At 43.4% G+C, this 14,583-nt stretch overlaps 1 protein-coding gene across 9 annotated transcripts in view; it reads right to left on the minus strand.

Moving 5' to 3' along the window:
- Nucleotides 1–14,583, minus strand: part of ST3GAL3 (ST3 beta-galactoside alpha-2,3-sialyltransferase 3) — a 212,914-nt gene that overhangs the window by 34,685 nt on the left and 163,646 nt on the right. For all 9 annotated transcript variants that reach the window (XM_054165700.1, XM_054165706.1, XM_054165704.1 and 6 more), the window contains one exon: nucleotides 14,082–14,268. In XM_054165700.1, the coding sequence (XP_054021675.1) occupies nucleotides 14,082–14,268 (187 nt within the window). The remainder of the gene's footprint in view (nucleotides 1–14,081; nucleotides 14,269–14,583) is intronic.

The following is a 14,583-nucleotide window of genomic DNA, read 5'->3' on the forward strand; positions in this document are numbered from 1 at the left end:
GCTGCAGAGAACCCCTGAAGAGTATTCTGACGAACACAGCGTTTCAGAAATTAAAGCACAAGCGACAGCTCACATACGGTGTGTCAGAAGAAGTGTTTGTACTATGTGCAAACAGGGTGATGGATTGACCCTACCACAGACTCTTGGGCTCAAAATCTAACCTGAACTTTCAGCCAAAGTTTGAAGAGATATTCCTGTTTTGAAATGACTTAGGAAAGATGGAAGTTGTTAGCTAAAGGGATGGATTTAGATAATTTCTGTTTCTGTTCTGGTTTTTTGACCATGAGAAGTATTAATCCTTCCATGAAAAAAGCCCACGAAACCCAACAAACTAAAGCAGTAGAGTTTCAGAAAAATCCCAAAGAAGAACAGGTCCTGCACTGAGGGTTGGATTAGATGACCTTTGGAAGTCCCTTCCTACCCAGACCATTCTATGATTCCATAATCACCATTATTTACAGGGTATTTTATTCCCATGAAGGATCAACCCCTTTATTTTGCTATTATTTTTATGACATAGCTTATAAAATGTCAAACTCTCATGATATCTATTAAACAAATACCATGATTGAAAGGCCAAATCCAGGTACTAAGTGCTGAAGTAGAACAACCTCACAGCTGCAGCTTGAGATTTCTATTGTGAACAGTTACTTTCTCTGTTGTGAGCAGTGACTTTCCAATTTTCCCACAAGATTTTTTTCTTACATTGCCATATATCTAAGTGTGTTACAGTACTTTCATATTTAGAACATTTCTGCAGTGTTTGGCATGCATTACACCATTTTATAGAGGAAAACACAAAGATGAATGCCACTGGCTCCTGATGTTCTAGTACAGACACCTTAAACTCAATTCTCAGGACATTTGTTAAGCTCACAGTCCAACTCTGTTGACTTTGCTGCTTCTGCTGAACACTCACCTCACTAGGATAGGATAGGATAGGATAGGATAGGATAGGATAGGATAGGATAGACTAGAATTAACCAGGTTGGAAGAGACCTTTGAGATCATAAAGTCCAACCTATCATCCAACACTATCTAATCAACTAAACCATGGCATCAAGCACCTCATCCAGTCTCTTCCCAAACATCTCCAGTGATGGTGACTCCACTGGAGAATTAAATGTGTTCAGGAAATTCTGACCTAATTTGTTCAAACTCACGTTGATCAGTCAAAGGCTAAACCATCTTCTCATGAGGAATCCTCAGTGTCTGAAATCAGGAGACCATTTACTCCTCTCTTTTCCTCTCTCCTATCCACAACATGTTCTGCAGCTTCTGCAACTACTTATATCGAGGCTGAACATCTTGCATTACAGAAATTAGCCTAACCCTCAGTCTCCCCACTCCACTAGATAGACAGCTGTGTTCTAAATATCCAGGATGCAATTATGTAATTAAGGATAACATCTGCACAGGAGAACTGAATTAATGTTGAAAATGCAGTGTTACTTTTTCCCCCCCTTTTCCTAATTTTTTGGTCAGTTTGATTTTTATAACTATAAAGCACTCTAAAAAGCCTTAAAGGGTAATTTAATAAGTTTTGAAGAAAATTAAAAAGCAACTTGAGAAAAACACCTTTAAGTGCAACTACAAGCTCCAGTAAGCTATTGTGGTGTGTATTAGCCATCCACAGGAGCAAAAAAATACAGCCTCTTACAGGGCTTCTGTAAGAGGCTATATTCTGTTCACACCTAACAAACCTGCTGATTGTAAACCCTTCTTTTCTCTGCTGTCCCAAGTAACCATCACCCTTCAACCTTCAATACTCCTGATCTTGCTGTGCACCAGACCAGGCTTCTGCTTCTTCATGTTGTTCAGGTAGCTGGCAGCATGCAAGTGGGCTTCTGAGAGTCCAGGAGAGATTGCCTGCTCCCAGGTGTGTTGTCCATGCACCAGCTTCTTTGTGGAGAAGTGACTGAAAGGAAAATCCTGCTTGGTTCTTGCCTCCCTGGAAACGATTCATCCTGACTAACCATACTGAGGAGCCTTGGTAAGACAGACCATGCTCAGCATCTAACAGCCTCTGTGGGGCACCAGATTGAGCCATGGAATTTCACTGAACAGCAGGAGAAACAGCAGGCTGCACGGTAACACACACTCACCAATTCCCAGCCAGGGTCCTGAGGAGCTAGAGACCCTCAGCAAAATAGGGTGGGAGATTATTTCGTTTTAATTGCTACTTTTTAAAAACAAGGATAAACCCATGTATTTTCAGTAGCCTGATCCCAAGTTATTTTAGCTTGACTTTCCAGCTGTGCTAAACAGGTGGCATGGAAAGCATCAGCTCAAAGATGACAGGGTAATAAAATGATAGAGCATTTTCCCTGTTGCTTATGACAGAAACCGTAAGGTGTTCCCCAACTATAAGCACAGCTACCTGCTCCACTTACAACAGTAAGCCTGCACAGAAAAAAAACCCCAACAAACAAACAAAAAACCCCACAAAAGAAAATAAATGAAAAGCTTTGCAGGCTTTGGTGACAAAGCATGAGGGCAGCCCAGGGCGCCTGAGGACACCCATCAGCAAAGTCTTTTTTTAGGGAGCTGAGCTGGTTCTTGAGTTTGAATACAAACAACAACTCATTAAACAACACATATTTAGACTAAACTCTTGGCACATTACAACAACAACAAAAAAGCTAAAGGATCACCACAGGAAGAATTATGGCCTAGAAACCCTCACTGCTTTCTTAAGTTATCTTAAAAGTGAGTCTCTAGGGAAATTTTTACACTGTTTTTACAGCGTGAGTACACAGAGAATCTGTCTTCTCCCCTTTTGGCGTCTCTGCTGAAGTGAGAAGCCAAATAATTTGTATGTTCACTGAATGTTCATATAGAACATATACAAATTATTCAGTATCCTTTAGAAGGAGAAAGCAGAAAGGTCAAAACAAGGAGAGGCTGGGAAAATGCCAGGCAGCTCCTGTCCTACTTTATTTTCTAAACTCGCATTAATAATAGGTGGTTTACAAAAGAGTTTTTAAGTAATGTTACTTAATAGCCTTAAAAGATGAGAATTTAAATGAACTGTAATCCAAACAGAACATTTACATTTAAGAGGGTTTTTTTCCAAATACACAAAGTGCTGCTTGCCTGGGCCAGGCTCAGTATTTCATATGTACTCATCAGCTGCGGACGAAGTGCATTCCACAGAAGATTGCCAGAACACAACTGATTTATCAGCTACGAAAAAACTTCCAGGTGGACCTACCAAAAGCCTTGCACACCCAACAGCAAGGCCATTCTCCTTCAATTTTATTTCTCTGAAGAAAAAAATAAGTAAAATATAAGATACTAACACTTCTACAAACCCCATCTTAACTAAGAGCAGAGGAAACACTCTTAGATACATCCCTTACATTTGGAACTGTAAGAATATAAATACTACCAAAAAAAGAGGTGAGGTCTTCCCCGAATCTCTCTTGCTTACTACCTTCACATGGCCTAGTTTATTTTCACTTCTATTGTCAGGACAAGTGCTTGCATTAAATAACTTTGAGGTAGGAGAGAAGCTGAATCTAGAGTGGGACGAGGTCACCCTGTGCACACAGGAGCAGCCCTCTCTCTAGCGGTTAAGAGGCTGCTGCTTGTCTTGGGAAGAACCAGAAGCACCACACGCAGCTGGAGCACTGAGGGAAGAGACAAATTTAGGAAGATAAAAGCACATGGGGAGTTTAGTTACCTTAGAATTTATTATAGCAAACTGGAGATATAGGTCAACCCCCTGTCCTGGAGCCCTGGGTGCTTCGAGGCAGAGCAAACGTTGCAAGCTGCTCAGAGAGCGCTAACTATGCGAGCAATCCACGGAGCCCGCCAAGGAACACATGTGTTCCAGGCATAAATCCTCCAATCTATTCCTTTCTGAATTAACATCTGTCATCATGACACCATTCAAAATGACTGAAGACTGGATCATATTAACAACCACACATCTTGGATAAATATTTACTGTACAGACCTTCCCCCCCCCCCCCTTTTTTTTTTTCCATTTTAAAATAAAAAATGCAGATAGCAAAATTCCTGCAGCTGTTAAAGGGGAGTCTCTTTGCAGCCACTGATAGAAAGCATGTGATTTTATTTACAAAATAAGGAAAAGCATTTACAAAATCAACCCACTGTTTTTCCCCCCCTCTGTGTGAGTCTCCACGCTGTACATGGGTGAACGCGGAGCATCCCGCGGCGTGGCAATGCTTTCTCTTCTGGGGAATTTTCTTATGCTGGAGGCTGCTCACCTCAGAGACTCCACAAAGCCTTCTCCCTTGGAATTCAGAAACAGATCTGGCTAGTTGTGCCTCAGGAAGAGAAAGCTTTGCCGTGACCTTTGCAGACAACTGGGTAAAGCAAATAACTTAATTTCATGAAAAGCTGTCAAGGCTATTACTTGCTTGCTATCCTGCTTCCAAGTGTCAATAAATGGGTCACAGAGAGTGAGGACAGGGGTTCCCAGAGTCACAGAACAGGATAGTAAGAAGGCAACAGCCCTGTCTTGGGTTCTCCCAGGAAAAAAGAATTTTCCCAGATACTGGATTAAGGCTGTATCTCAGACAAAGGTGTCAGCAGTCAGTGCTCACCTCTGCAGCTATGTAATTCGAGTATTATAAGCACAAATTTCTAGGAAATGTTATCTGTTTAGGGTGATTTTGTCTAGCTGCAGCTCCTAGCCACTATATTCTATTATTTACTATCAGCACTGCTCAAAAGGCCAAGAGAGATCCTGCTGACATCTTCTTGGACGTCTTGCATAGCAGGGAGCAGTGCTACTCCATCAGCAACTTCTCTTTCCAACCCTTTACTCTCACACTGCTTGAGCAGAGCTTTACTGAGATATGCAGTCTTGACTTTAAGACTTCAAGAGCAAATTCATCAAGCCTGTAGGGCAGATGTAGCAAAAATAATTATACTGACATAAATGTGCTGCCTTTTTTGGTCATTTGCCTAGCTTCAGATATATTTCTTCCTACTAAATTAAAAAGTCTTCTGAGAGAAAAAAATGTTCCCTCTAGGCAGATAGAGAGAGGCTACAAGTAAATCTCCCCAAAATCTCATGCATAAGCTAAATAAATTGAACTCAAATCTCTTAGACTAAAGGAGGCTTTGCAGACTCCAAATTATTCTTGTAGTTCTTTACTGAAGTGTTAACATGGAACATCTTTATTCTACTAACACTAGTATAAATAGCTGATACTCTCTGGGCAATGTCTTAGTTTCACTACTGATGATATTATCTGACTTTTTTTCATGTGCTGGATTCCCAAAACTCTGCTCCAGTGGGGAGGAACATCTGCTGCACACGTGGGCAATGCAATATCCTCAGCAGGCATGGGACTGCCATGTACATCTGGATGGAAGAGCCATTCACATCTCTGCATGTGAGGCCAGGTGGAGATGAGGCCATGGGAGCTCAGCACTTCTCTGTTCATTTGGTCTGCCAGGTGCCCAGTCATGTATGTGTGGTCCAGTGAACATGCATACCTTGGCCAGTGTGCAACCACCAGGCAGCAGTGAAAGAAAAAGGGAGCACAGAACATACTGGATATTTATGAGGTGGGAGAAATTCAAGAGGGAGGCATGAGTGAGAGGGACATAAATCCAATCAGGCAATTTTGTTAGTTCTGCTGCTTATGGAATTGTGTGGTTCAGATCTGGAATGAATTTTCTTTATATTGTCTCAGACACTCCAAGCCTATCCTTGATCAATAAAGCTAATCACCCTGTCCTGAATTTCCATGCTCTATGACCTTGAAATTTGCCTATCAGGATTTGGGTAATATTGATGTCTGAGTATTTGCTGAGATGGCAACTGCAACACGAGGACACCCCTGATGCTTTCCCAAGACAGCTACAGTAGCTCTTCAGTTGGCTCTCACTCACACTGGCTTTTCAGAGTTACAGAATGGTAGAAAAGGCCTTGAAGATCATCAAGTCCAACCATTAACCAAACACTGACGTGTCCACCACTAAACCATGTCCCTAAGCACCACATCTACATGTCTTTCAAATATCACCAGGGATGGTGACTCCACTTCTTTCCTGGGCAGCCTGTTCCAGTGCTATAAAACCCCTTCAGTGAAGAAATTTTTCCTAATATCTACACTAAACCTCCCCCTGGTGCAGCTCGAGGCCATCTTCTCTCTTCCTATCACTTGTAACTTAGGGAAGAGAGCAATCCCCACCTTGCTACAACTTCCCTTTAGGTAGTTGTAGAGGGTGATAAGGTTTCCTCTGAGCCTCCTTTTGTGCAGGCTAAACCCAAATTCTCTCAGATGTTTCTCATAAAACCTATTATTTAGATATTTCACCATGTTTGTTGCCCTTCTTTGGACATGCTCCAGCACCTCAATGTCCTTCTCATAGTGAAGACCCCAAAACTGAACCCAGTATTCAAGGTGTGGCCTCACCAGTGCTGAGTACAGGGGGACAATCATTTGCCCTAACAGCTTAGGTGAATGTAGCTACAGGCTTGTTAATATTCATGATGACCCAACCCAGGTGGACAAGTTTTATTGTTCAGTGTGCATCTATGTTTCGATACTAAATGCTCTGAAGGCACATGCTGCACACAGAATCGCAGAATGATCTGGGTTGGAAAGGACCTCTGCAGATTATCTAGTCCAACTCCCCCAGCCAAAGCAGCTTCACCTAGAGCAGACTGCACAGGATGGCATCTAGGCAAGCTTTGAATGACTCCAGAGATGGGAGATGCCACCACCTCTCTGGGCAGGCTGTTCAAGTGCTCCGTCACCCTCAAGGTAAAGAAATTCTTCCACATGTTTAGATGGAACTTCCTATGTTCAAGGTTGTGCACATTACTGAAAAGTGTCTGGCCCCATCCTCCTGACACAACCTTTAAGAATTTATAAGCATTGATAAGATCACAGAATGTTAGGGGCTGGAAGGGACTTGGAAAGATCATCCAGTCCACCCCCCCTGCCAGAGCAGGATCACCTAGAGCAGATCACACAGGAACGCATCCAGGCGGGTTTTGAATATCTCCAGAGAGGGAGACTCCACAACCCCCCTGGGCAGCCTGTTCCACTCAATCTTCTCCAAGCTAAAAATCCCCAAGTCCCTCAATCATAAGAAAGATGTTCTAGGCCCCATATCATCACTAACTCTCTGCTGTACCCTCTCAAACAGTTCCCTGTCTTTCTTGAACTGCAACGGCATCAGAGCAGCCCCTCACCAGCTGATGCTTGACAGTGTACTTAGAGACACTAAGTATACCTGGGTGGGAGCAGCTCTCAGCTATGCAGTGACCTGCCTAATCTTATTATGCTGTTGCATGCAGGTATGTATGAAGGGCAAGCTGCAGCCTGCACTTTCCATACCAACAACCTTCCTTTGGGAATCTGGCCAGGAAGTCTCCCCAAAGGCCCGTGTTGCAAACTGGGTCATTTGTCTCCTGTATGGTCCTTACCACAGTGAGACCTGAAAGCTTGTTAAAAGCTATACAATACAGAGCCAAGGTCTTCTCCCTCTTCTGGTCAGCAGGGTCAAGATTTTATATGGCATACCCATACATTTTCCAGCCTCTGTTCCGGAAAGGAACTGGCTCACCTTCTCTCAAAGGGCACCAGTGTTTACATCTGCTTATGTCTTCTGGAAACGGCTCTGATCTCCTAGGCCAGTCACATAGAAGGATTTATTTTTTCACATGCAAGTCTTCCATGGCTCTCTTGGGCCATTCCCACCAATGCACTGCACTGGGGAAGCAGGTCCTGACTAGACTTCTGCAGTCAGAGAGAGATCAAATGCTGAAAAAAGTTAGCGTTGTCCCAAGAATCATCCCAGAAAGGTAAAGTAACTCCCAGCTACCCTCTGTCAAAGCAATATGCAATGTTCTCTACAGAATGCATCACACAGACTCCCCCACCTCTTCTTTTCAGTTACAGACCTGGTAGGAGTCTGTCTGATGTTTTCACTTCATTACAAGACATTTTTTTCTGCTTCAGCATTTGGTAATGGTTGCTGCCTTGATCAAGGCACTGAACCATCCTGATGATGCACTAAGGTATTCTCTGCTATCAACTTCTCCTAAAATTCCCTCATGCTCTGTGAGTGGAAATGGCCTTTTGCACCACATGCTAGGACCCCAGGACAACCAGCACTGAAAAGGCTTTCTTACTTCTTCCCCAGTGCAAGCCTTATCATGTCCTTGAAGCATGTTGGCTGTCTTACTCACCAGCCATGCCTTTCTATATTATGGAGAAATGGCTGTTTAGGTGAACGCTCCAATTTGTGAAAGAAATGGCACAACCCTTCAACTAACTTCCCAATTCAAAAGCTTCTCTTCATTTATAATGGAGCAGCAATTCCAACTTCTGTCCTCTTCTACCTGAGGCCAAGCAGAGCAGAAAGACACAAGGCAATGCCTATCTCTAAGCAGATGGGCAAGAGCTCTCTCTCAGCTCAGTATCAGGCCTCACAAATCTGTAATCTACCTTTGCTTTCATAATGCATTAAGACAGCTGATAGTGGACTCATAGGTCCACCAAACCCAGGAGGGTTTTCCCTCCCTAGCCCAGACCTAGAGAAATCACCTGCTCAAATTCCAAACAAGCTGGAATACAAGATGAAGTTTTACTTGGGGCTGGGCAGCAAGAACAGACACACAGCCTCACTATTTTCCTAAAGTCAGAAGGAGTGTGGTAGCTTATCAAGATTTTTTTCAGGGATGCAAAACAGCCCACAGGCAAGGCTCATCCAGAATCTGAGGAATCCACAGCATACTACAAGGCTGTGACATTTGCAATCTGCCCTAGCAAACACATAGCATGACGAGGACATTAAGTAATGGAAGAGGAGAGGCTCTAAACAAAAGCTCAGCAGAAAGTGAGGGCTCAGCAGTCAGGCCTTGTCTCTAGCACAGTAATGCAGGTTGATCAAGACAAGAAGTCATGGTAACATACATTTTAGCAGGAATAAAGTAACCTGTTCACTTAAAGCAGAAGTGTAGCTCCCAAATAAAAGGTTGGGGGGAAAAAAAAACTCTCCACTGCTGCCACACTGACAATATCTCCTCCACAAGCAGCAGTCACACCTTGTGGCAAAGGAGAGGGGGTACGCTGTGTCCACTGCTGGAGTCTCAACATCTGCTGGGGGACGATTGCTTTGCAGATGGCATCATTGCCGAGTGCAAGCCGTCAGAGGCATGCCCCTGCAAGGGACGGAAACCCAAACTTGGCCTCGCTGGCAGGCAGGTGCTCACTCGCTCCTATGACTTTCACTATCAAAGAGAGCTTCAAGGTGCCGCAAGCACTTACTGCACAAGTGACTCCTCCTGGCAAAGGCTGCAGAGATTCCTGCTGGAAGCGTCTGCAGGCTCATTACCACATGAGAAGAAAGCTTGTGAGCTGCCAATTGCTAGTGAAACCTTTGCCCTCACTTGGCTGCTTTACTACCGGTTGCCAGATGTTTAGGGAAGTGAGCCCTAGCAAGGAAGACAGCTCCTTCTGATTCACTAATAACAGGTCAAAACCCACCCTGGAATCGGCATCAGGCTGTAATAGCTGCTTTGCAGATCTGGCACTTGTAAATTCCTCTATTTGTTTTAAAAAGCATCTGCTCTCCACATAATAGAGAAGCCTTCAGCTTTTGACCATTACTTTAATAGAGAAGAGCAGGACATGGCCAAACCTCCTTACCACTTACTGGTACTTTGGGTATTCAGAAAGAGCTTCTGTCACTGAGAGACCCACGGTGATGCAGGATGGTACAACAGTGGGAAGCAGGCAGGGTGGATCACAATACATATGGGTAATGTCTCTTAGCAAAAAGAACAGTCCAGGAGAGTGCAAGTGCTCTGAGTGACTGTGAGCAATCCACCTCTAGGGATGCAGTAGCAGCAGCTGTTTCATCAGAGAAGAGGTGCCTGGAAATGCCACAGCAGGCTCTTGCAGCAACGACTGCAAGTCAGAACTGCCACAGCAGTCACAGCAGACGCACAAACAACTCACATCTGTGACCCTTCAGCAATAATCATGGCTTCATGCCACTGTGGGATTCCAGCCCATTTCCTTTTCATTTGTACACTGAAATGTTAGAAGAGCATGGTGCAATACTCCCCTCTGCTAACCATGTCACCTTTCTCCACCATAGCTCTCTCCTTTCTCCCCCATTCCTTTACTTGTAACAAGTGCAATTATTTTCTCCTCCAGTTTATTCTAATCTTGTCAAATGACTGAAATCAGATTAACCAGGGTTTATGTCACTCAGATTCACCCACATTTCCCCTTCTTAAAGACAGGTCTATGCTCTCAAGAGATACAGTACTGTCCTAACTCACTGCAAGGCTTGCCATTTTGAGTGCCAGGTCACCCAGACCTGGTGATAAAGACTGTTTGTTGCTGATGCTGAGTATTTAGCTAAATCTGTCCTTTTTTCCAGATCAGTCTTTTCATTTATGTTTTCATTTGCTTCCAGATATTTCTGCTTCACTGTGAAATAAAAGGAAGCCGAGCTTTTACTTTTTCTTTGGTCCATATTCTACTGCTCCTCTTTCTGCATACTGTGCCTCCCAGGGCACTGAGGCATCCATCATGCAGATCTCCAGAAGGCTGTTGTACCAGACTGTATATAACACATCCAGTTCTCTGCCTCACTGTTCTGCTGTTGCTTCTGCACCACACTGATTATTTTTTCCTTATGATATCCCCTGAAAATCCTCCTCTCTACAAAGCACTTATCCCTTCCTCAGTATGTAAGTGCTGCCAAAAGACTAATATAACATAGAGTAAATCCTTCTCAGCTGCAGGGAGAATAAGCTTATCTGACCACTGACCCCAGCAATAAACAGCCATTTGCCTTTTATTTACTTTTCCACAGATAAACTCCTTTGGTTTCACTTACTTCAGAGAGGACTAAGTAAGGATCCTAATACCTGGGCTAGAATCTCTGGTAAAGCAGGTCCAAGAAGCTCCAGGTGGGGTGTCTGAAGGAATTCAAGAAGTCTCATTCGTCACCTGTGACTGTGCCATGGATGCATGCAGTTGCCATCAACATTCAGGGATAAAGGAAACATCAGCAGGCAGAGTTCAGCCCATTTTTTTGAGGAACGTGTCCATTTCCACAGCAATCATGTTCAGCAGGAAGCTTCCATTTCCTTTATCTCTGCCCTGAGGTCAGACTCCTGACCATAACCACTGGTATGTGGATAAAGTCTTGCAGAGGGACAGGCCTAATGTCACATAAGGAATAAGCAGCAGTGGCATAGAGAGGTCCCAGGCCAAGCAAGTGCTTCTAGATGAATCCAGGAAGGAAAGAAACTCCCTTTTCTTTGGCAAATCAGCTGAGAGACAAACACAAACTCTCCACAGAGAGCACTAGCAGGCATTTGTCATTTTGAACTTACCACACACTGATAAAATACTAACGCTCACTACCAGAACAAACAGACGCCTACATCTCGTTCCCAGAACACTGTTAGCTCTCTCTTGGGTTATTTCTTCTAGCTAAGAGACAGCACTTTTGCATTGGTTTCTACTAGCAATCAGCTGTACTAGCCACCTGCTTGCAGCTAAAGCAAATGACAGCAAGATCTCAGCCTCAAATAGAGAAAGATCAGACTAGAGAGGACAAGGTACATGTTTTCCAGTCACCTGGACTAAAACATTCAAGGAACTGGCTCAGCAGCCTCAAAACCCAGCAATGATTCCCTTTGGGAATCTGTATAGAAGAGTGTCAAAGGACTAGCCCTAGGAAGGCAAAAAAGAAGAGAGTTGGTTTATTATTGATTCTCAGATTAGCAAGATTAATTATGTGTAAGCACCTCAAAGAATAACAAAGACTAACCCAGGTGGATTTGTCAGGGAAGAATCATTGAAAAAACCCAACCCAGTATTTCCTAATAAAGGCAAAAAAAGTATCATAAGAAACTGCAATTCAGTAAGGCCTTCTGACACACCAAAAATGTTATTGATGATACTACTGTGATACAAGTTCAGAAGTGGCCAAAAAACAATCCAGGGGGAGTTCTCAGCAGGCTCACTGTAGAAACTGAAGGATGTTGTTACTTTGGGGTCTGCCTAGGACCTAACTTTGTTTGGTGTTTTCATTGTCAGCCTGGATGATGGAGTAACAAATTTGCTTATTAAACTGCAGCAGAGGACATGAATCTTGAAAGAATGGCAGGTATACTACAAAGCTCTGCCAAAGGAATTTGGCAAACTGGAGAAGTGTTCTGGAAGAGAGAATGGTAGTGACAAGCGCATGGTCCTGCACTTTGGCAGGAAGAGCCAATGGCACAAGCACAGGGTGCAGAGCTGGGGAGGCAGCTGCTTTTCAGTGCTTCCCGAGGCCTGGAGTCTCAAAGAACTGCATGCTCCCCTTCAGTCCCATGCCACTGTGGAGAAGGCAGTCAAAACAGCGGATGTATGAGAACTGCAAGGCTAGCGAGGCAGCTGTTTGCTCTTCTCTGTTTGCTGTACTTTATACAGTTTCGGGAACTGCTCTTTAACAAAAAGATGAAGCAACTGCAGGGATTCATAAGAGCAACTGGAAGTAAAAAATCTGGAAAAGGCCACCTACAAGACCTGAAAAATGTGCTGTTTATTCCAAAGAAATGAGTGATAAGGAGACATCCATTAGAGCACTGAAGTAACATACAATGCAAGAGGTTCTCTGTGCCAAGCTGGGCACTGAAGCACTCAGTTAAGATTACTTTCCCCAGGCTTCTCGCCCATTCTAACAAACTACTTGTTACATCACCAAGGGCAGGGGCTACCACGTTAGACTATAGTTATGACCACGTGACTGTTACGTAGTTAGAGCCACATTAGGTGGAAATTCAATCTGTTTTGAAACAAACCAACCCATCCTTTGAATTTCGTGCTAAACACTAGGAGTCTTTACAGCTGTGTTTAGGTTGCAGGGCACTGACGCTGCCAGGGCTTTCCCTTGCCCAGAATGAAGAACAAGAGCATGACACAGACCAAAGAAAATTACTTTTGACTCAATTATTCATGTTATGAAAGCCCCCTTGTACTTGCCCAGAGGCTGACAGGTATCTTCATCTGTCTGGTACCAGGAGAATAATTGCAAGTCTGTGCCAGTGTGAGACAAGCAAAGTATGAGCCCTTAAGGCCATCTTTGTAATATCTGTATACAACTATATTCACAGACTGCTTGATTCTCTATGTGGTGAGCTGCCAACCTCCTCTCTCTGGCTCTATATACATGATACAGCATCTCATCCTCTGAATAGTAATCTGATTGTCTGGTTATTTGTTGAAAAAGCATAAAAGAACATTTGAAAACAGACATCTAAAATTTGTAAAACAAGAACTACGAGGGCATTTATATTGGATTTCATGACAGCAGATAAAGGTAAATCATCCACTGAATGAGAAGTCATTGACTACAACCTGATTCCATTTAAGACTGGTGAATTACAGAGAACAACTCTCACTAGTGAGGGTTCTGTAGTACTTCAGAAAGGCAGTAATGCAACTGATTGGGACAAAGTATTTACATGGGGAAAGCAGTGCATTCACCATTTCAGTGCTACACTTGATATGATTCTTGTGGGCGATGTTTTAGTCAAACACAAATCACAAGTCCTAGTACAGCAATAACTAGGCAAAATATAATGACTTGTGCTATCCAGGTGGTCACATCAAGTCTGTGGATTGTAGCCTTTTTGACAAGTTGTGCTGCTGCTTTCTCTTCTCCCCCTCCTACGCCATCACATCCCTATCCTCAAATTCCCATTTCTTCCCCTTGCTATTGCTCTTTTCCTTCCTCTGCTCTTAAATCCCAAGAGTCCATAAAATCCATGCAAAATCTGGTCCTTTTGTATACTCTTTAAAATAAATAACAACTCAAGTAATTGATCACAGTACACACTAATCTAGAATAGAAAACCTCATCTGTGATGTAAGGTCAGGTTACAGAGAGAGGTCTCTGCAAAACCTTTAATTAAAGCTGAAGTCCATCAAGTAAAAAACCCTTCATTTAAATACAGCAGGACACACAAAGGAATTCTCCTCAGATCAAAACGTGGCAAATACGCCTGTGACATCATGTCTGCACACCAGTTCTAATTAGGTGACCTTCACAGTGTCAGCTGTCAGTGTTCTTACCACTTTCTCCTTGTAAACAATGTATTTCAGCCACTTGAAATCCTGCCATTTGAATCCCGCCAGAACAAACAGGGAATCCTTCTCATACTGCTCCATTTTCTGGATTGCACCTTCAGGATATGTGATCCGTAGAGTTGTCTTGCCACCCACATCTTTTTCAAAGCCCTTCACTGGAGCTGAGTTCAGCCTGCAGGGCAACCAGAGAAAACCCTGTCATGGATCCCCACTTACACTCCAGCATGTTGATGATACAGCAATCGCTCTGGGCAAGAGCTCCCTCTACACAGCTGTTACAGCAGCAAACGTTAACTCTTGCAGTTCTTCACCACAAGTATTTATGAACCTTTATACCAAGTGACAACAGTTCAACTGGAAGCTGTTCATTTCATTTAATGTAATGCAAACCATTTCTGCACACGCACTCTTAGTGATTTAAATTGTGTTGGAAGCATTGGAAAAGGAAACTGAAGAATATTGTCTATGCAAATGTAGAGTTACAGAC

This window comes from Dryobates pubescens, chromosome 11, assembly GCF_014839835.1.
Source record: "Dryobates pubescens isolate bDryPub1 chromosome 11, bDryPub1.pri, whole genome shotgun sequence".
In the NCBI taxonomy this organism is placed as follows: domain Eukaryota; kingdom Metazoa; phylum Chordata; class Aves; order Piciformes; family Picidae; genus Dryobates; species Dryobates pubescens.